We start from the raw sequence: 21,176 nt of genomic DNA on the forward strand, positions 1-21,176 counted from the left end.
CTTATCAAACCTGAAGGGTTTTTTTAAAAAAAAACCCAATGTCTTCTCCAAACAGTTTCTTCCAATGCAAACAGGACCCTTAAGGTTTCATCCACACCCTTAAGGGAGGCCACTTCAGACTGGGATTTCTACCCTGCAGGGTAGGTCAATTTACCCTACAGCAGACTGTCCATGTACATGCATACAGCACTTGGCCTTGCATCTTCTTCTGGTGCTATGTGATGTCCCTATGGCCATAATAAATCATTAATATTTGGTGACGAGGTGGTGTCTCCAATTATCTGAAATAATAAGAAGTGGCATAGCTTGCCATATGCTGTTTCTGTATTATGAAATCAAGGGTGTATGCTAAATACTTTAAATTTGAAAGGAGGGCTCACAAATGCAAAGCTTGCTGTGGTGGTGTAGGAGGGAGGGCTGGGTGAGGAAGGGACAATCTAACGTGGTGCATCTTGTTATGCAAGGCACTGCATAAAAGGCAGTGCCTTTCTGTTGGAAAGTGCCCAGTTGGAGAGAATTATTCCCCTGCCTGTGCCCAGGGATTGCCTCCAAGAGAGTTAGAAGGAAGAAAGTTAACAACTAAGCAGTATCCGTATCAGGAGGGCAGTGCTTGAAATCAGCGTCTGCCCCCCTTTCATTGACCACTGATAAAGACTACAGCTTTTTCTCCTCTGTCCATTATAACTAGTACCTATTTTAAAGTGCAAAAATTAGATCTTGTTGCCTCTGGATCATGTTCAGAGGAAGAGCTGTGTATTTTCACTGTGCAAGGGGGATCCCAAACATTTAGCTGCTAAGGGCTGTATAAAAAATTTGCCTGCTGGCTCTCACAAAAAAAACCCACACCAGAATCCAGCTCTGGATGCACCCTGAAGCATACAGAAGAATACACATGCTGTTAGGCTAGGACTAAGAAGTTTGAGAGCTATTGCTATTTTTACATATGCTTCTCAAAATTAAATCACATAATCAGAATTTCAGAGATGATTAAGCCTACAGGCCTGAATCACTCACAAGAAGTGAAGCTAAGGTGTACAGAGAAGAGACCAAGGCATCCAGGTGAGCATCACACATACTGGCATATGAAGTTAAACTTAAGATTTTAATTTCCACGTCAGCAGCATCTTCACCAAATGTAATGACCCAGCCTTTCCTCTGAGCATGCCAATCCCACAGAGAACAAAGCTCAGAATAAACTAGAAGCAGCAGAGGAAACTGCTTGCAGCTACTTTTCTGTAAATCCTTTAAGTGAGATAAAATCGTTGCTATGTCATATGTTAGGAGAGCCCAAACACAGGGTCTGGAATTTTTGCATTATCCTGCTAGTAACCTTGGCCTTAACTAGCACAATTCTGACCTGTGGCCAGATCCTTCCCAGTCGTGACCCTTTTCAATCAGTGCCCTCTCTCAGTCACACATGCAGACTCCTTACACTGCTCAACTCCACAGCCTCTCATTGGTGATTCCTTTCTTTACAAAGAATCATCACAAGGGTCCTGCAAAAAACCCTCACAGACCACCACCAAGTGTTACCTAGCTCTGCAAAATATTTCAAGTCTCTCCCTAAATAAAACTTGCACAGAAGCATAAACTGCACAAAGAAACATTGGAGATCTTCAGTTCTTGAGAGGCCTTCTGTAGCCACAGAAGCATGCATGAAATGAGCTGGAAATTCATCCTCCTGTACAGGAGGCACTTGAAGGTGACAAAGACAACCACCCCATCAGGGGGGGTGAGGTGAATGTGAGAGTGAGGTGAAGCCAAACCACGCAGTCGCTTTTTCCCTGCCCTCCAAGCATCTCTGAAGCCACTGGTGGTCACATCTGACTGCTGTTGCACTCCTAACTGAAATATAAGATGGGCACTACATTAAAAAATGGATGCCACAGCTGGCTTTAAAAACAGATGAGGGAATGGATAATTTAACCAGTGTAGGATCCCTTCTGAATCATACTAAATTACTACAGTTTGTGTGTTTTAAAAAATAAGTGCTTTATTCTTCAAGGTATAAAGACACCTCCAGTACTATGTTGTGGACCCCTCACTAATTCAAGCAATCGATTAATTTGGAAAAGACTTTTTTTAGCATCATAAAATTCTAATCTTCCATCTGAAACTGCTGTCCATAAAGCATATGGCTATGTAAAATGGCCTTTCAATAAAATTTAAACACTTTATTGTAACACTAAAGTTCAGCATATGACTAAACATTAGTTTTAAAAAACTACAGCACTGCACAATGAATATGTGCTTCACACCCAGCAATCTCCTTTGAAGCAAGTTATTTTTAGTTGAAAGGTATACTTCCCACTGTTTATTTTAAAATTAATTTGAAATGCAACTAGCTGACAGAATCAACATCTGTGAAGATGAGACTGAGATTTATGCAAATGGTGATTCTCTGAATTAATTCATGTTATAGAAAAGACTGTCAATTTCTTTGAGTATTTATGCCCTATTACTTAATTAGCTGTTTTGATGTTGGAAGTCAAACTACCTTTTTATTTATAGTGGAGACGGGCAAAGGTTTGGTGGAATACACAAGCCAAAGAGCCAGTTCTGGTATCTTATCTAACTATTACAAGGGTGGGGCCACAAAAATTACTACTTACAGTCATAATGTACTTGCAGCTGCTGCCTTCCCATAAAATATCATGGGCCAAATCCCAATGGTCTTATTCGTGGAAGTTGTCTTACTACCAGTGGGATTACTTTGGAAAATTAAGCTATACATATTAATACTTGCAATCTGCCCTACCTGTGTAAACTTAAGTTTTTCTCCTAACATAGTAACGAGTGCTTGGTAACACCTTGAGAGAAGAGAAGCTGTCATGCAGAAATGTGGCAGTGATATGGAGACTGCAACTGCAGCAAAGAATTAAGACTGCATTGCTCAGCTATTTTACTGGATGATGCTTAATTTGAGCTAACATTTCACAGCTTGAGCCTTCTCCAAGATCAAGGCTAGGAGTGATGTCCTGGTTTTGCCAAAGACAGGGGGATTTTTGCTTAGATCAGTTGGGCCTGGCTTTTATCTTGTGCTGACCCATTTAAAAGAAGAGCAGAATTCCCACCTTTTTAACTTGAGACAGCAAGTAGTCAACACATGGGCCCAGATTGGAAGAGAAGCCAAGGGCATGGAACTCAGAGACACTTAAATGTTTTGTTTTTCACACAGTGATATTTAAAACTTTTTAGTGGCCATTTTACACCCATGTCTTGGAACAGACCCACCCCCACTTTTCTCCTTCAGGAGGCCCAGCTGCCCCCTGTACTTCTCATGGCCCAGTATTTGCAGTCCAAGAAGAGATTAAAAACCAGAGATAGCAGTTTGGTTAAAAACAGTACAGCAAACAACTATATATTTATAAATAATATTAGAGAGAAATCCAGTCCACTGGGGAAGCTTCAATGGCCAAAAGGAAGGTGAAATTTGTAGCCATGGCAACACTGAGCTTCTGCCTATTGACTATTGTCAGGAAACCCTGTGAAAACATACAATTTAGAGGCATTAGTGGAAGGAGGAGGCCTACTTTGTTCCAAAACCCATACTGTGCCTTCTCATAAAGCACTTATAGTTTCAAAATGATTTCAGGCTTTGTCTGCTTCAGTGTAGAAAGCACTTTAATGTAAAACCTCAAAATTTAGCTTCTTGTGTCACCATTTTCATCAGCTTTTTAGTGTGTTTGTCCTCTGTATTTGTAACTGAAAAAATCCACAGCAAAATCCTGGCCATTGTAGGGGTGCACCTCCTCTTTGGGGATAAGCTTCTAAAAACACATCACAGTAAAGCCTGCCACTGCAGACCTTGTATCATCTCCTGCATCATGTAGTAAGGGAAGAATGTCTTCAGTCACACTTTGAAAAGAATACATTCCAGACAAACCCAAAATTACATATTTTATAATTGTAAACTGATTCATCTGTCTTTATTCAGAGCAGACATTAGAGGGAATCTCCGAGCCTTTGCTATGAAAATGTGCTTTAGAGGGATACAGCCAATCAGCCAAAATCAATTTTTGAGTACAAATTTTCCACTGACTCCTACTAAGAACTGTGTTGGAAATTTTTTTGTTTGATTGTTTTTTGGTTTTTGTTTTCTTTCATTAAACCTCAGGAAGAAACAGCAAACTGTTAACCATACTTCTGAACCATTAATGATTCGGTGGATATGTATACAAATAAACAATAAATAAAAAATAAGGAGACACTCTTACTTCAGGCTATCATATAAAAATTATTAAAACAGTTTCTATTTAGCATTTCTGGAACACTGCTTTATTATTAGTAACAGGTCTTCTGTTTTCCCAAAACTTAAATCAGAAAACAGAAAACAAGTTTTGATATTTCCTGTTTGTAAAATCTGTATCATTTGTATGAGAAAATATTTACTCACTCTTCAAAATCCATTAAGTTTATCTGTGTATATGCAAAAATTGAATACTATAGAAGCTCTTACTGAGTCCTAAATGGCCTCAGATCAAGTGCCCAAAATAACCAAACCTTATGAACATCTTGATATACATCTTGGATATAAGATACATCTTGGATCTTTCGCAGATACTTATACTAATTTATCTAGTTAAAATGAGCAGGTTGTTGTGAGTCTGTCTTATTTTAATTATACTACAATAGTTCTTCTAGGACTGTCATTGCCACTTTGCATAAAAAATTAAAATAATTCTAAAACCAACTGTACAATGTTTTCAAAATGTGCAGTTGGGAGTTTTTTTCCAGAAGTTATACATTGGAACTGGGCATTTGGTCAGGTAATACAATAGTTCAATTTAGAGAAATAGTCCCGAGTTAATTAGAAAAGCATAAGTTTTACTATGTTCTTTTTGCTTTCTTCAGCATTAAAAAAAATTATACTGAATTCTTAATGATCCTACTGGCTTCTTTTCTAAGCATGGTTTCTGAAATAAAAGCATGGTTTTACATTCTTTCCTCTGGACAGGTATTTTTTGTCTTTCATTTGATAGCCAACTTCCATTACATCAAGTCCATGTTGATACTAATTGCATGGCCCTTGAGGCTGCCATAGTCATTGTTATTTAATTGTTTCAACCAATGCACTTTTGCTAAAATAGACACATGGGTTAACCAAACTGGAATGACAGAAACAAATAAATTGTCACTGGAACCAATCCATGTACATTCAGTCTAATCTATTATTAAAGAAATGGCAGTATTTTCATTCAGAAGAGTGTGCTTCAATGAAAACATTAGCTCCAGTCTCCACTGATTTTCAGTGTCCTGTTCTGAATTAATGCAATGTTCATAAATATCCATTATTTATACCCAAAAGGCAAAAACTTATTTTGTACATGTAGACAAGTTTTATAATCCTGTGTAAAAGAAGCATTCCTGTACAAATCAAGAACAACCACTTTCATAATACAAAGATATATGACATATGAAGACATGCTTTATATACATTTTTTAGGTAATATTAATGATTGTGCATATTGAATCCCCCTCCTGTAGCATGCTTCACTGATGTTAAGCCATATGCTTTGTTGTGTCATCATTAGAATGCATTCATAAAATTCCTCTATATTCCCTTAACAGCAGACACAGAACATCTAACCCAAAGAAAGACAAGGAAGACTGTTAAGACCACAAAAATGATTATTTTTATCTGTGCATATAGAGATAAACTGCTCTGTGGTTCTTAGAAGGAAAGAAAGACTGTGAACATAATAACAATTATGATGTATCAGTGATAAGAAAATAATAACAAGCAACAAATAATTGATGGTTTTTCTACTTGCCCGTGGAAAGGTTGTAAATCTATCCAGTTCTTCCACAAAACAAAACATCTGTAAACTGATTGCTGACATCACGATTAAAAGGCTGGCAGTAAATACCACCAAACTTCCAAGTTTTTTTCCTGGTCCAAAAATCTTATACACAAAATCCTCCAAAGCAGGAGAAATCTTTATAAGCCGAACTACTCTAAGAACCTGTAAAGAAAGAGAAAAGACAATTGCATGAATTGACTATCACATGAATCAGTACGTTTTCCCAGGATCAATGACTTCAAGGCCAAAAAAGGGACTTGCAGCCTTGTAGCCTGGTAAATATCAGGTTGCCACTGCTTGTAACACACTGCAAGTTGTGTGTTAGATTAGGAACACATGCCCAGGAACCTGTCAGGTTTTGTCTATATCATCTTTGACTGCCTGGAGATTTGTTTTAGCTATTAGCAGCAGATGCCTAATGAGCAGGTAACTGATAACTTACTCTGTCTTGCTTAGCTTTTTACAATTGTGTGGTGTAATGCTTATAGACATCTCTTTTTTCCTAACACATAGTAGTAACAAGAACAATTTTGCAGGGAATGAACTATCTGTGATTCTTCCATGAAATGCAGTATCAAAGCATCAAAGCATCAAAGCATCCAGGGATAGGATGACAGTAGAGCTCTGGAGAGTACAGGCCCAGGAGGGTACAGAAGATCCCAAGGCTAAAATCAACAATCATCAAGAGAAAGGAAACTGGGTAGTGTTGTTTTTCTGGGTAACAAAGGCAACAGTCATGAAAAACACATCACGGATAGAAATATGAATGTAATGTGGAATTATGGACCAATAGAAGTTTATAGTGGGATATCAAACATAGCAATGGCTTCAGGTAGAGGTCAAAATGTATCACTCTAGATTTAGCAACTGAGAAATTACTGCAGTTTTACGTGAATTGTCCCAGTTTGATTATCACCACTGTTAAAAATTCATACTTACTCTAAATGGACAGGGTCCTGAGCAATCTTTGAAGAAAGCTCTGCTTTGAGCAGTAGGCTAGATAACTTTGAAAAGCCACTTCCAACGAAGATTTTTCTATGATTTTGTGTTATTTGTTATATCACATTACATAGTGAGGTAAAGAGCTCTGTACTCTTCTTCTACCAGTCATCATCCCATTCCAGGGACTCAAGACAAAATTGCTTATATAAGTGTACTGTACAATATAGGAAGTTTGGCAATAAACTTATTTTGGGTCAGGATAGGGTTAATTTTCTGTATTGAAATTTTGCTTTCAGCTCTGTCTCTTTTAAGTAGCTGTACTTGCTGAAACTAACAGCAAGTTTCTCAGTCAGTGTCTGCTTCTAGGACTGATAATGATCAGTGTCTATAGTTACAGCTGGAGACTGGTGTGCAGAACCAAGGCCACTGCTCAGTTCCCAGAGGAACGTCTTATGACATAACCCTCTCTTGGGGAGGACTGGACAAGACAGGTGACAAAATTGATCAAATGGAGTATTCCATCCCATACATGTCATACTTGGTGTAAATTTGAGGGATCTCGAGTGTCAAGACCCTTCCCTTCATCCTTCACTTTCACCCTTCTTCTCATGTCCCTGTTTGCTTCAGCATCCTGGGAGGATTCTGTCCATTCCTCTGCCTGTGGTTCTGTGTCAGCCCATATCTGTGTGTTCCTGCCTCCAGCTCCTGACTGCTGCTGACTCCAGGAGTCCAGCCTGGACTTTCCCAGGGCTGCCCTGCAGCCTCGGTGGTGATGTGAGAGTTACTGGGGAAGACGGGGGAGGAACGTGGTATTGTTTTTCTGTATATTTGTGTATACTTAATAATTTTTCCTATTTATCATTACTGTTTCATTAAAGTTGTGTAGTTTAGTTTCCAACCCATGAATCTCTCTCCCTTATTCTCTCTCCTTTCTTTACCAGGGAGGGAAGAGGGATTAATGGAGAGCATCTGTCATTTGGTTAATAGCTGGCCCAGCATTAAACTGTGACATTATTCTACATACAAGGAAAATTTTGGGTGGCATTTCTCAGTATCATAGGAATGAGTATTGTGTGGCACTGACATATTTGACATCTCTCAGCATTAGTAGTGGTAGCAGAAATGTGATCTTGGATGGAACTCTTGACCCATTCACTGCTGACTCTACTTTGGAAAAGCTGCTTACAGCTGTGATCCTTTTATTTCTGTCACTCATGGTGGCACAAACACTGACATAACACCAGAATCAATAAGAAGGATTGGCAGCCACAAAGGGTACTGAAGACAGCAGACAGAAGCATATGAAGGAAATGAGATTCTGCAGTTCTTGCAAAGAAAAAGAGTCTGTAGCCCAAGGTATTGCCTACATTTCCACATGAATCATATTGAAACAGAAAGGTAGGAATTAGAGAACAATTATAGGCTGACCTTATGTACAAGTCTAATAAAATTACTCTGCTGCTTTTGGAGAGAAAATAAGTTTGAGAGAAGGATATGGTAGCTGTTTACAGAAAGACTAAACTATACCTTGCAGCTTGCTAATAATGTACACCTTTTTCATGAAACTCATATCTCTACCTAGCTGTCAGGTACACAGAATATGCCAGTCATTTAGGCTTTACTGTCAAAGGGGAGAGAAGGATGAAGTCAACTCAAGACAGCAACTTACTCCAAACATACCAGATCCCTTGTGTGAGGTGGGAGAAACCTTCACTGTCTTCAGTAGTTTAAAAGAGATACAGAGGTTACACTGGACAGCTTAATTTTCAGAATAAGGTGAGCTAAAGTAACTTCTTTCACATAATTAATGTGATTGCATTCATATAATCTGAGTACATGAAAGTGATTATGAAGGCAGTGGCAGACAGTGAGATGAGTGAGATTTCCAAGTACTGTGAACATGCAAACATGGGGCCTCCTTATTTGTAAGATCTACTCTATCTAAATAAGAGTAAGTGTAAATGTTATTTTTGTTCCAATCAATATTAATGTAAACACTGACCCCAGTGAGGTGAATATTTCATGCTAGTCAGTTCTGAGTTGTACCTTAGACAAACTGTATTATCTGTCTTACTTTTTTCCTCCTTTCTTTGGGGATCTTAAATCTTGACCTTTAAGCAACATACTAATCTTGTTGATACTATTTGTTTTTTCCATTTATTTTCATTAGGTGACAAATTGAATCTAGCAAAAGTACATTCTAATGAACACTAATATAGGCTATGTAATTGGGTCACAAATTGCATTAAAAAGCTGTAGAAGGTGCCCTTTTTGGATTGAATATAAAAATATGTGAAAACCAAACCAAACCAAAAAATACAAAAGAAGAAAGCTGCATCTTACAAAGCTGAATCTTCTACAAGGGATGATATTTATTCAGAAAATGATTAAGCAGTATTTTCACCAAACAGAAATACACTACCATCTCTTCAGGCCTGTACAAGTCAAATTCTGTTTAAATCTCTCTCTTTTACACTGGTTTATTACTGGTTTATTGTATCTCTACAATAATACACAAATTCTGTCATTTCCCCACTGATTTTTTTTGCTCTGTAGACTATAGCCATGGAATGTTGCTTTGCTGTAGTCTTTCACAGAAGGGTTTGTAAAGTGGATGCAAGGCAGACAGGTGGGAGGGTGGACAGTAGCCAATGTGGTTAAGATTAAATAATGTGTTGGCCAAAGGTAATGATAAAGACCAATGAATAATGCAGACTGAAATACATAGTAAGGAAGACCAGATAACAAATGGTATTTTTGCTAGCTATCCTGGGATGTGTCAAATAAGGCTTCTGTTTTCAGTAATCTGTTTTGCTGGCTGACAAGGAACACATTTAACCTGCCATCATCAATATTTGAAGGCCTGGAAATCTGCCTAACATCAAGATGTATCCATGTGAAAAAGACTTTTTGACCTTGGTTGATTTGAAAATGTGTTATCTAGCTTGCCCAGAAGCTTTATTGCTGGGGAAATACAGTGCATACCTCCCTCAAACACTAACATCAATGGTAAAGGGTTTTCCAACCTTGTTGTTATTTGTCTCTCAAGATTTGGATTGCAAAATACAACCCAAATCTTTAAGTGTAGGTGTTTCTGCTTCTATAATGCATGCCTTTCATATATGCTGGAAAAAAAAAATCTTAATTTTTTTTTTCATAAAAGCTAGCACTTTTTAATATTTTTATTTAAATAACTCCACCACTACCCCCATCACATGAAACTAATTAAATCTATTAAAAAGAAAGACTTATTATTTTACTACGAATATCTGGCTCCATTTTAGTTATACTTTCAATCCTATGAGTTAGGGATGATGCTACCCATTTAGTCCAACATGTTCATAATTTATACTTGAAATTCCTAGAAAGAAACCTAATATAGATATAAGTGGGTTCTGCCCTAATAAATATGGACCAACTATTAACTAAGTTGCTAATTAATTTAATTAAGACCTCCCTGATAGGTTTCCATGTGCTTCTGACACTCAAGTGCAATGACATAATCCTGATAGATCATCCTTTCTTGCAGGTTAGCAGTATCATGCCACTCCAAAAAACACCACTTTACAAATCTGGACACCAGAATCAAAACTATAGCCATCTAAAAGCCTTAAAATGATACCAGGTGAGAGCAAAAAAGAATTTGTGATACTGAAAGCTTTCTTGAGCAGTCTAACCAATTCTTCTCATTTAGAAAACATACGGGAGGACATTTGAACCCATACTCAGGGACACAGTTCCCACTATGTTGTACTCAATTGCTGACAATATCATACACACAGAATTACAGAATGTTAGGGGTTGGAAGGGACCTTGAGAGATCATCAAGTCCAATCCCCTGTTAGAGCAGGATCACCGTGTGTAGGTCACACAGGAACATGTCCAGGTGGGTTTGAATGTCTCCAGAGAAGGAGACTCCACAACCTCCCTGGGCAGCCTGTGCCAGTGCTCTGTCACCCTCACAGGGAAAAAGCTTTTCCTTATGTCTACGTGGAGCCTCCTATGCTGCATCTTGCACCTGGTACCCCTTGTCCTATCATTGGTTATAGGCTGGAGGGCTTATCTGACAGTGGTGAGACCTCTGGTATGGGCTGTCTGTCATCCACATCCCCACTAGGCCAGCCGTCCTCTAGGGAGGTCTCATAGATATTCAAGATCAGACCTTCAGTTCAAGAGAGGTTGGGAGGGGATCTACTCACCTCTCTGGAGTAAGGTACCTCTATCCATTCCCCTGTCTCTTAGGTCCCCTTCCCCTTGGTATCAAGAGAGCAGGCAATCCCCTGCTTCAGGTAGAGCCTGCACCTGCAGCCATTCCCTCAGGGATGGTAGGATCTGGTTCCACCCACCTATTCCCCTTTCACACACTCTTACTGTCCAGAGTCTTTCAACTTCCTCCTTCAGCTCAGGCACCATGCTGAGCACATCATTCACCTGTTCAAAAATCCTAACACAGGTGTTGTGTCCAACATCCTCCATTACAAGTGCCAGGCTCAGGCACTCACTGCAGACGGGGGCCTGGACACCTACATGTTTGTGTGAGACCTCTGTTTCTGTCCCAACATTTCATTTTTCACAACAGCTTTTTGCCAGGTAGTGACTATAGCTGGACCTACAAGTGAGTAACCCCACAAACTGCAGTGATGCACAGACAACTCACCATGCACCCTATTAAGCAATGAGAGCAGGTGTTCCCTTCAGCTCACCTGCAAGTGCCTCTCTGCCTGATGTTTTGTCATTTGCCTTTAATTATTTGCTATTTTCCAATACATTGCTGAATAACTGACAGACATGAATCCTTTAATATGTATTTTTAAAAATCCCTTTCTTTAGCACTGTAGAATATAACGTTATAATGAATCCCAGCACTTTCTTCCACAACTGGAGGAACCCTAAGCACTTCAAGGAGGATGAAGGGGGAACTGGCTGGACTGGGTGACAGAGGGAAAATCAGAAGTCTGAATTAATCACTCTTACTTTGTTTCTCCTTCCTGCTTTTGCTCAAGGTGGAAAGGTTGGAAGAGCCTCAACACCTTTTTTGTCTAGATAAGGAGACTATATAAAAAAACAGCTATGGTGATTCTGGAGAAATTACCTCAGAAGAGCTACAATAACTGGTGAAGGGACTCCTAAGTATGTAACTGCCACAGAGATGAAGATTTAGAGGAGAAACAGCAAGTGTACTGAGGCCTCAGGGACTGAAGCCAGGAAAGCAGTGATGGTCACTACAGCAAGGCAATGCTGTAAAACGCTGAGTGAAGACAGTGAATAAACTAAGGTAGAACCTACTGAACACTGTAGCTCAGATAAGAAATGGGAGTTACTAAACAGAGAAAGAACTTCTAAGCAGAATTAGATGCTATTTCTGTAAACCCACCCAATAAACATAGTTAAGAAAGACATATTTGTTTTTTGAAAGATATTTTCAAAGTGAGTCAACAATGTGAGAACATCAGTAGTCTGAGCATGGAAGCAAATGAAAGCAACATCTTGATGGGCAATTTTTTCAGTTGGTATACAGGGTAACATGTAGAAGTATCTGGTCATACCTGAAAATATGTAAACTGAGAGTGATATAGGTCTGGATAAATATGAAGAGTGGTTCCAATTACGAGCAGTAACTCAAACTTGTGAAGAGATGAACTGATGTATCCTGTGAAACCCAAACACCAGATCTTCAGGAGAGCTTCTAAATCAAACAGAACAGTAAAGGCAACCTAGACGAATACATAAAACAAGAAAGATGGATTTAAAACACTGAGTTAAATCACAGATTTCTGCATCATGATATCTATCAAGGTTTTGTATGACAAAAAATCTTCATAATATTTTTTAAAAAGGCTCATACTCTAAACACTCAACAATAAAATTCTTCACATTGACACATATTCTTCCTTAAAATGAACACTTTGAGAAATTTTCTGAAGTCTTAAGAGAGATGTAGAATGCAAAATTTGGAAAGCATGAAATAATAAATTCATCCAGATGACCTTTCACTTTCTGTGCACAGATAAAAAAGACAAACATGAGGGTTTTTTCGCATACGATGATGAAACACAAGTTGTCTGAAGAATTTTAAGAGATCTAAAGAATAAACCAAGGTTTTAAGGTCTCATTTGACAATTGCTCCTCCAGTTTTCTAAAAAAATCATAGTAATTTGACAACCAAAACAGGCAGGTAAGGGGAGATTGGACTTAAGCATTAGAACAAATTTAAAAAAGAGGAAATTCAAATTCACAGAATCACAGAATCATCCAGGTTGGAAAGGGCCTCAGAGATCATTAAGTCCAACCCTTGATCCACTCCCACTGCAGTTACCAGACCATGGCACTGAGTGCCACATCCAGTCTCTTTTTAAATATCTCCAGGGACAGAGAATCCACCACCTCCCTGGGCAGCCCATTCCAATGCCTGATCACCCTCTCTGTAAAGAATTTCTTCCTCATATCCAACCTAAACCTCCCCTGGCAGAGCTTAAGTCCATGCCCTCTTGTCTTACTGGGAGCTACCGACCCCCCCCGGCTACCCCCTCCTTTCAGGGAGTTGTAGAGAGTGATGAGGTCTCCCCTGAGCCTCCTCTTCTCCAGACTGAACAGCCCCAGCTCCCTCAGCCTCTCCTCATGGGATCTGTGCTCGAGTCCCTTCACCAGCCTGGTTGCCCTCCTTTGGACCTGCTCCAGGACCTCGATATCCTTCCTGAACTGAGGGGCCCAGAACTGGACACAGGACTCAAGGTGTGGCCTCACCAGGGCTGAGTACAGGGGCAGAATCCCTTCCCTGGACCTGCTGGCCACGCTGTTCCTGATACAGGCCAGGATGCCATTGGCCTTCTTGGCCACCTGGGCACACTGCTGGCTCATGTTCAGCTTCCTGTCAATCCAGACTCCCAGGTCCCTTTCTGCCTGGCTGCTCTCAGCCACTCTGTGCCCAGCCTGGAGCTCCCCATGGGGTTGTTGTGGCCAAAGTGCAGGACCCAGCACTTGGCCTTGTTGAACCTCATCCCGTTGGAATCAGCCCAACTCTCCAGTCTGTCCAGGTCCCTCTGCAGAGCCCTCCTGCCTTCCAGCTGATCCACACTTAGTGTCATCTGCAAATTTGCTGATGATGGACTCAATCCCCTCATCTAAATCATCAATGAAGATATTAAACAGAACTGGGCCCAGCACTGATCCCCAGGGGACACCACTGGTGAGCGGACACCAATTGGATCAGCACCGTTCAGCACCACTCTCTGGTGGCCTCCAGCAGTTCCTAACCCAGCACAGAGTGCTCCTGTCTGAGCCCTGGGCTGACAGGGCTTTTTCAGGAGAATGCTATGGGAGACGGTGTCAAAGGCTTTGCTGAAGTCCAGGTAGACTCCATCCACAGCCTTGCCCAGTACAGTCCAGAATTGGTAAATTTTCACAATTTTAGAGGGATGGTGTGCAAGATGTTGAGCAAAGAGAGCAAGGTGGGAAGTTACAGGGCAAGAAAATCTACCTGTAGGCACCAGATGACTGTGGGATTCTTTCAGAGGTCTTGAAATATTTACACACTAAAATGCATGATGGTCAGCTAGAAAAATGGAAGGAAATTTTGCATGGGCTTACATTTTCAAAATGTATTTTTGCTTTCTTTTCTCACTACTAAAAATACCTGTGAGAGTCTGATCTCACTGAACTCTCACAATACCTCTAGTTAGAAACACTTCTTTCTCACTTGCCTTCTTAAATTACCACTATATATCATCTGAGATACTCCCTCACTTCACAGAAGCCAGGAAAAAACCCAGTGGTAAAGATGGTTTTCCTTGACTTAGCAATTTTCCTCTCCTATCCTTTACAGAATTTGGGGCTTAAAAGAGACACTGAAATAACATTAGGTACAACAAACACAACCAATACTGTGCAAACATCAACGAAGTGCAGTGCAAGTCTCCTTTGAGCAAAACCATTGCTAATGTCTAAAGATGGTAGAGATTAATTGACTGTGGGCGATCAGGTTTACTGGATTTGGCAGGGGATAACAAAGTTAGAGACTAAGATATTGATCTTGAATCTGATAGTGACAATGCCTGAGATGCTGCCTCAAGTACTCATGCTATTTAAACTCCCCAGTCCATCAAAAATGTATTTACCAACATAAAAGAGGAGTCTGTTAGATAGATAAACAAAATTTTACATATTTTATGTGTACAGGACTACCACAAGCAAGAGTGGAAATAGAAATTAAACACTGATGTTTATGTCCTATGTTTATTTCCCTAGTTCATATGTTTATGAGCAGTGCTACCAGTCGTATTATATGGCTTCCTCAAGGCATGCAAAATAATTATGAGGTTTCAAATGTTCTCCTAATGATTAAATCAAGCTGAAATTCTTCATAGCACTCAAAAAACATCTTTACATTAGGAAAGAAATACTACTAAGAAATATCTGTGTATTTTAGTCATACAAGGATCCATGTACACAGGTTAGGGACACTTTCATGCTCATATTCTGAAATGTATCTGGCCAGTTTTACAGCCCTTGTTTTAGCAGCCTGAAGACCTCCAGGAAAACAGTCAGCTAAGTTTGAAGAAACTACTCCATTACACGAAAATCTCTATCTGAAACTCATGGAAAATGTTTTATCAAAAACTTTAAAATGAAAGCTCTCTATTAAAGGGGAAAAAAACCCAACACCTAATTGAGTCCTGAAAGAGAAAAGGGGGCGATCTAGGAAAAATGGAACACTGGGTAGAAAGCAGCTGGAATTCAGCTTCATAGCAGGTGGAATAACAATACTATTTAAATACACACATGCATACATACTTCAGAGCACACAGGCTTCCTATTAGGACAAAACTAACAAATACGACGTTAAGAGTATTTTAATTTATTCTAAAAATGTGTGGGTTGGATCATTTGCATTTTACATGCTTGTCAAACGAATTCAAACCACTAGCACTTAAAAATGTATCAAATGGTTTGCATAACATCTGATTACATTTATACACCTGTCTTCCTGCTGACAGAGCTTGTATTTTTTTCCTTCCTTGTAGGTAATTACAAGAGAAGATTCCAAATATCTAACTCAAGCTTTTTGTTAGGTGTGAAATGTAAGAAAATATTACAGACTTATTAAAAACTGAACTCACTTCTCTAATTGCTGTAGAGACAGGGGAAAGGCAAATTCACATCAGATGCCAAAGCAGACCCACAGAGCAGTTGAGACACGTGAGCAGCCACCCTCCACTAGGTTGCCAATTTTGCTTTGGGGAGGCCAAAGAGGAGCCACCAGGAATGGGCTGCTTCTCTGAGGGCTACCTCCCATTCGGTCACCTGGAAGTTCTGGGGTCTTAATGCCACTTTCAGCAATATTAACTTTTACCAGTAGACCCTTAACTTTTTTTAACAGAGGTAGAGCTCAGTATCAGCCAGCATCCAACAGTGACAGACCCAGCTAGTTTTCTTTGTATCGGTGGCTTACTTGAAAGGTTATAGAGCTGCTGACTCTAGTCTGAAGACTTCTAGTCTTTAGTATCTTCTAATGGAAGCCAATGGGGCAGATGCATATAAAAACAAACATCTGTCACTATTCTGCCTAGGTATTGAGCAGCTAAAGTCAATATCCTCACTAAGAGCTACCAAAATGACTCTGAAGCTTTAACTTTTCCAGATTCTCAGATACTGCATTGGGGTTTTAAGACATCCCTTAAAACTTTGTTTTTTTCTTAATCTGTAGGGCTGATGAATCCAAGCTGAAATGCTTGTCAGAACCTCTTATTTACTACTGGCTATACAAAGTTATGCAACCAATGGCATCTGGGTTCAGAATACATTTCTATCTTTTATCTTTTTTCCTAACATTTGTCTGTTTCACTTGTCTGTCTTCTCTTTCCAACAAAGAAAACAATTTTTTTCTTTATTATTTGGTATCTCAATAACTTCACTTAGATTAGTCTTTTCTACAGTTCTAGCGCACTACGATGTGTGGTCTATAAAATGGATTGCATGAGCTGTTTTATTAGACATGTCTGCCCCTTAAGCCATAAGTTTTCAAGATGACTACTCAAAAACATATCAGAAAGCCAGATTTGTTTGCTGTACCCTCTCTGGCCATTCCCTTTAGCAAAGGGAATCCTCATTGCTGTTGACTGCTCAGATAAGCTCCCTCTAAAGGGAAAGCTTTCTGCAGCTTAGTCTAATGGAAAATATGGAGCAACAGCAGTGCATCCTGCTCCAGCCAGTCTCCCATGCCAAGGAAACAATCCAGCCACCATGGAATAATCTGCATTGTTTGAGTATTCATCCTCTTCAAGGCTCTTAAAAAATATTCATATGCAACGTGCTAGAAAGAAGCAGCTTCACAGTAACTGAGTAGGAAATGACACCAGCTTGTTTTCTCTCCTCTCCCAGGATTTTTACTGTTCTGCTCTTCTGACACCATGTTTTATACCTCCTTCTGTAAGACAGGTAGTTTTTATCCCTTGGAAAAGCATCACAAGTAGAAAAAACCCAAAACCAAACCAAACCAACAAATGGACATCAAAAATGCCTTACAAATAAAGAGAATGCCAAAATGCCTTTCTCCGCCTGAAACTAATTTACCTTATGTACTTACAAATGCAGACATGTAAACAAATGAGTTTACTGTCAACCTTCTCACCAATAAATCAATAAACTAAGCTGTGCAGAGACAGAAAATTATATCCTTAAAGAAAACAAGACATTGCCTATAGTGCAGAATTATGATATACTACTCTACATGACAGTCATCTTGAATTATTACACCCTGGCAAGTATTTCTGTTGGGGAAAAAAAGCCCCATATCCTACACTTGAGATAGATGTTGAAGACAGATGTTTCTACCACTGATTAATAAAAGCATAATTAGACTATATATTCAATGTGAAAATAGAAGTAACATATGCAGCACTTCCTATTTTGAACATAAATAGAATTAGTGTTATTTTGTTAAGAATCCAGGCTCTACTTGCTGTTTCCAGGACATAAAGCAAAGCTGCCTACTGTGAAAAATTCATGGTCTCAGGCTTTAATGCTGACTTAATTATTTCTGGCCTAGGATATTGTCTGGTTTTAGCTGGGATAGAGTTAATTTTCTTCACTTTAGTTTGTATGGTGGTTTTTTGGATTTATGATAAAAAAGTGTTGCTGACACAGGGAAATTTTAGCTGTTGCTGAGGATGCACAGTGCCAAGACCTTTTCTGCTTCTCCCACTACCCCTCCAGCAAGCAGGCTGGAAGAGCACGAGAAGCTGGGAGAGGACAGAGCAGGGACAGCTGACCAGAGGGATGCTCCATACCATATGATCCTTTGCTCAACAATAAAAACTGTGGGGAAGAAGAAGGAGGGGAGAACACTAAGAATCATGATGCTTGTCTTGCCAAGTAACTGTTCTATGTGACACTGCTATTCTGGAGATGGATGAACACCTGCCTGCTGATGGGAAGCTGTGAATGAACTCCTTATGACGTTTTGCTTGTGCACACAGCTTTTGCTTTACCTATTAAACTGCCTCTATCTTGCCCATACTTTTATCATTTTTACCCTGCTAATCCTCTCTACCATCCCACTGTGGCAGAATGAGCAAGAGGTTGTGTGAGGCTGAGCTGTGTGCTGGGGCTAAACCATGACAGAGATTAAAATGAGTTTTGCTTTCCTCACTTCTATCCTCAAATCTGTAAGGGGTACCATAAGAAAATCCAGTATTTGCTAGTTTTATTTTGATCTCTGATACACCCAGGATCATCCTCTTTCATGTTTATGTTGTTTTTTAAATATGCTCAGAACTTGAGACTAAATAAAGATAACACATTTGCTCTTATAATTGTTGGCTGGGCCAACATTTGCTCAGTGTTCATAGAAACCACAGATGTCTCCAGAGGTATGAGAGACAACAGACCATAAGGCACTGCAGCACTGCTGTCTCTATAATCTACATTTTTTTGAGGGTTTGGACTTTGGTGCTATTATATTTCTTTTAAACTGGTAGAGCCTCAGCTTCCTAAGATTTTAAATTAAAAAAAAATTTCTGTTCAATCTCTCTTTAAAAAATGAGATTCATAAAGCATCATAATGGATTGAAGTTGAGCACTTGAGCCTACTCTCAAATGTATTTAGACATTTAAAACCACAGTAGGACAAATCATTGAACTTTCTGACTTGTGATTCTTCTGTTATTGATATTGCCAACACTGGTTGCCAACAGGGCAGTAGCAGTGACAGAGGAATCACATGGAATCCTAAGGAATATCATGCCCTCTAGCCTAAGAATGTCCCTTTGGACTCCAAAGAAGGACTGTGTAATTAAAGAAGCCAGGGAAACTGCAGTAACCATAAAGCCAAACATATGCCCTATCCAGGCAACTGGATCAATACTTTCAGAGGACTGATCTGGGTGAATTTCAGCATTGGTGGCTTCATACTCAGATAAAGTGAAAACTCAGAGTGCCCATGCAAATAACTATTTTACTATAGAATGATGCAATATTGATTTCACTCTTGTTCCAGGAAAAACAGTTTGGAACTGTGTGTGTGCATTAGTACCAAAGACTTCCAGACTTAAAAAAAAAAAAAAAAAAAAAAAATTAAATAGTACTAAAAAGACACTAAAAAGCCAAGTTGCTAAGTTCTCTAGTGCATACTCTTCAGTAAAATCCTTGACCAGCTAATGAATCAAGCAGGCTCCCTGCCAGAATGTCATTTATAAAGGAACTTTTTACATCCACTTCACTGGTTCAGGAGCATTGTCTCCTATGTCACTGACTGAATAAATGATATACATGACTGAATAAATGGAGTTTATTTGCTTTGTGCTTTTGAGATTACTGAAGCCAGGCTATTTGCAACAGTATTTTGGTTATGCTTAAGGAGCTTCTTGTACCTAAGTATATGTCAAATAAACTTGATTTAGGAAGAAGTATTTTATTCTTTAAAGGCAGTGTTTTGTCATTTTTTTAAAGTCAAATTTTTCTGGGTGTTATACTAGAGAAAGATAGCAATTCAGCAGCTATGGATTGCCTGTAAATGTTACACTTAAGCCTCAGCTCATTACCACTGACATTTTGTTTGATGAAATTACCTTTCAGAAGGTTGCAAGATAGGGCTGTCAGCCACTGTCAGACAGAGGAACTTGAAAAAGTTAGCAAAGAACTCTCAGAATGCTTAAGGGAATTAAAAAATTACACACTTAAGTGTGCTTGACATTCACATTTTCTGCTTCATATTATCTTTCAAAATATCCAGATAGTCATTTCATCATTCTTACCTCAGCTAGGTAAAATTCATCATACTGTCTCTTGAAATTTTCTCCTTTGTAGTAGTTACTAGCAGCAACAATCACATCTACAGCCACCATGCTTAGTATGAACATATGAAACACAGACGATCTCATCATTTTCTGCAAAAGAAAAAAAAAACTTTTATAATCAAAAATAGTCAAACCACATGCATTATGAAGTTTTATTACACTGTCAAAATGTAAGCTGCTAAAATACTAATTTTATAAAGCTTTGTCACAAGATTCTCATCTATTATTCTTTAAAGTGTATTCTAATATTTCCCTTCAACTGGTTTATATGTGCAAATTGTTCAATTTTTTTTGTCTTTAGTTTTTTATTTGTCAACAGACTTCTTACTGAAGGTTTTACATCCAACATCATATCAATTGCTTTATTTTGTTTTTAAAGCATAAGCCCAACTTTTAACTACTCAGTTGCCCTCGATTAATGCTCCTTAACTATAAATTATTCATGCAGATTTTAATGACACTGTTGAGGAACAAGTAACATCAATTCCATCTGGTGCATTCCTTTTGCACAAAGAAAGACAAGCAGTATGAGACTTATTTGATGTCAAACTATTGCCTAAAAGTACAAAACATAGCTACATGTAGTACATATACATATCTGAGACAATGAGCTGCAAAGTACTCTGCAGGTAATTCACATATCTGTGCACTTAATGCTTTTGTGTCATTGCTGCTGTAATCCCACAAGAGAAGAGAGAAGGAGGCATGCAGCACTGCCCAGCAGTTTGCATCCATGAGTTGCCAAGATGTCATGATAGGAACCCCCTCTAGCTCTCCTTCCAGCCCCCTCACCCCAAAGAGCAAAGGCTTATGATTTACCCTGGAAACTTAACCACTACTCTCACTGAGTCAGCTGCAGCTGTTCCAGTAGAAGCCAGAGTCAACGTGGCAGAATGTAGTGTTATTTTGCATTAAACCATCTTTGAAAGAATAGTCACTAATACCTTTATCATTTACAGTCTTTCACAAGTAATACAGCTTGTTTTTAATGTTTATTTGCAAAGACAACATAAGGAGGTTATGCACAGTTATGGTTGCTTGTGTTTGTGTGTGTAAATTTTTGTTCCCACTGGTAAAGGCCATTTTTATTTGCTCCCGAGCTTAAATGTAATAATGCCTGAAAAAAATTCAGGAATAA

At 39.0% G+C, this 21,176-nt stretch overlaps 1 protein-coding gene across 2 annotated transcripts in view; it reads right to left on the reverse strand.

The window, feature by feature from the left end:
* Window positions 1-21,176, reverse strand: part of NALCN (sodium leak channel, non-selective) — a 228,773-nt gene that overhangs the window by 100,428 nt on the left and 107,169 nt on the right. For both annotated transcript variants that reach the window (XM_071742574.1, XM_071742583.1), the window contains 3 exons: window positions 19,997-20,128; window positions 12,293-12,460; window positions 5,775-5,966 (listed from right to left, as the gene is read on the reverse strand). In XM_071742574.1, the coding sequence (XP_071598675.1) occupies window positions 5,775-5,966; window positions 12,293-12,460; window positions 19,997-20,128 (492 nt within the window). The remainder of the gene's footprint in view (window positions 1-5,774; window positions 5,967-12,292; window positions 12,461-19,996; window positions 20,129-21,176) is intronic.

Source organism: Heliangelus exortis, chromosome 1 (assembly GCF_036169615.1).
Source record: "Heliangelus exortis chromosome 1, bHelExo1.hap1, whole genome shotgun sequence".
Lineage (NCBI taxonomy): Eukaryota > Metazoa > Chordata > Aves > Apodiformes > Trochilidae > Heliangelus > Heliangelus exortis.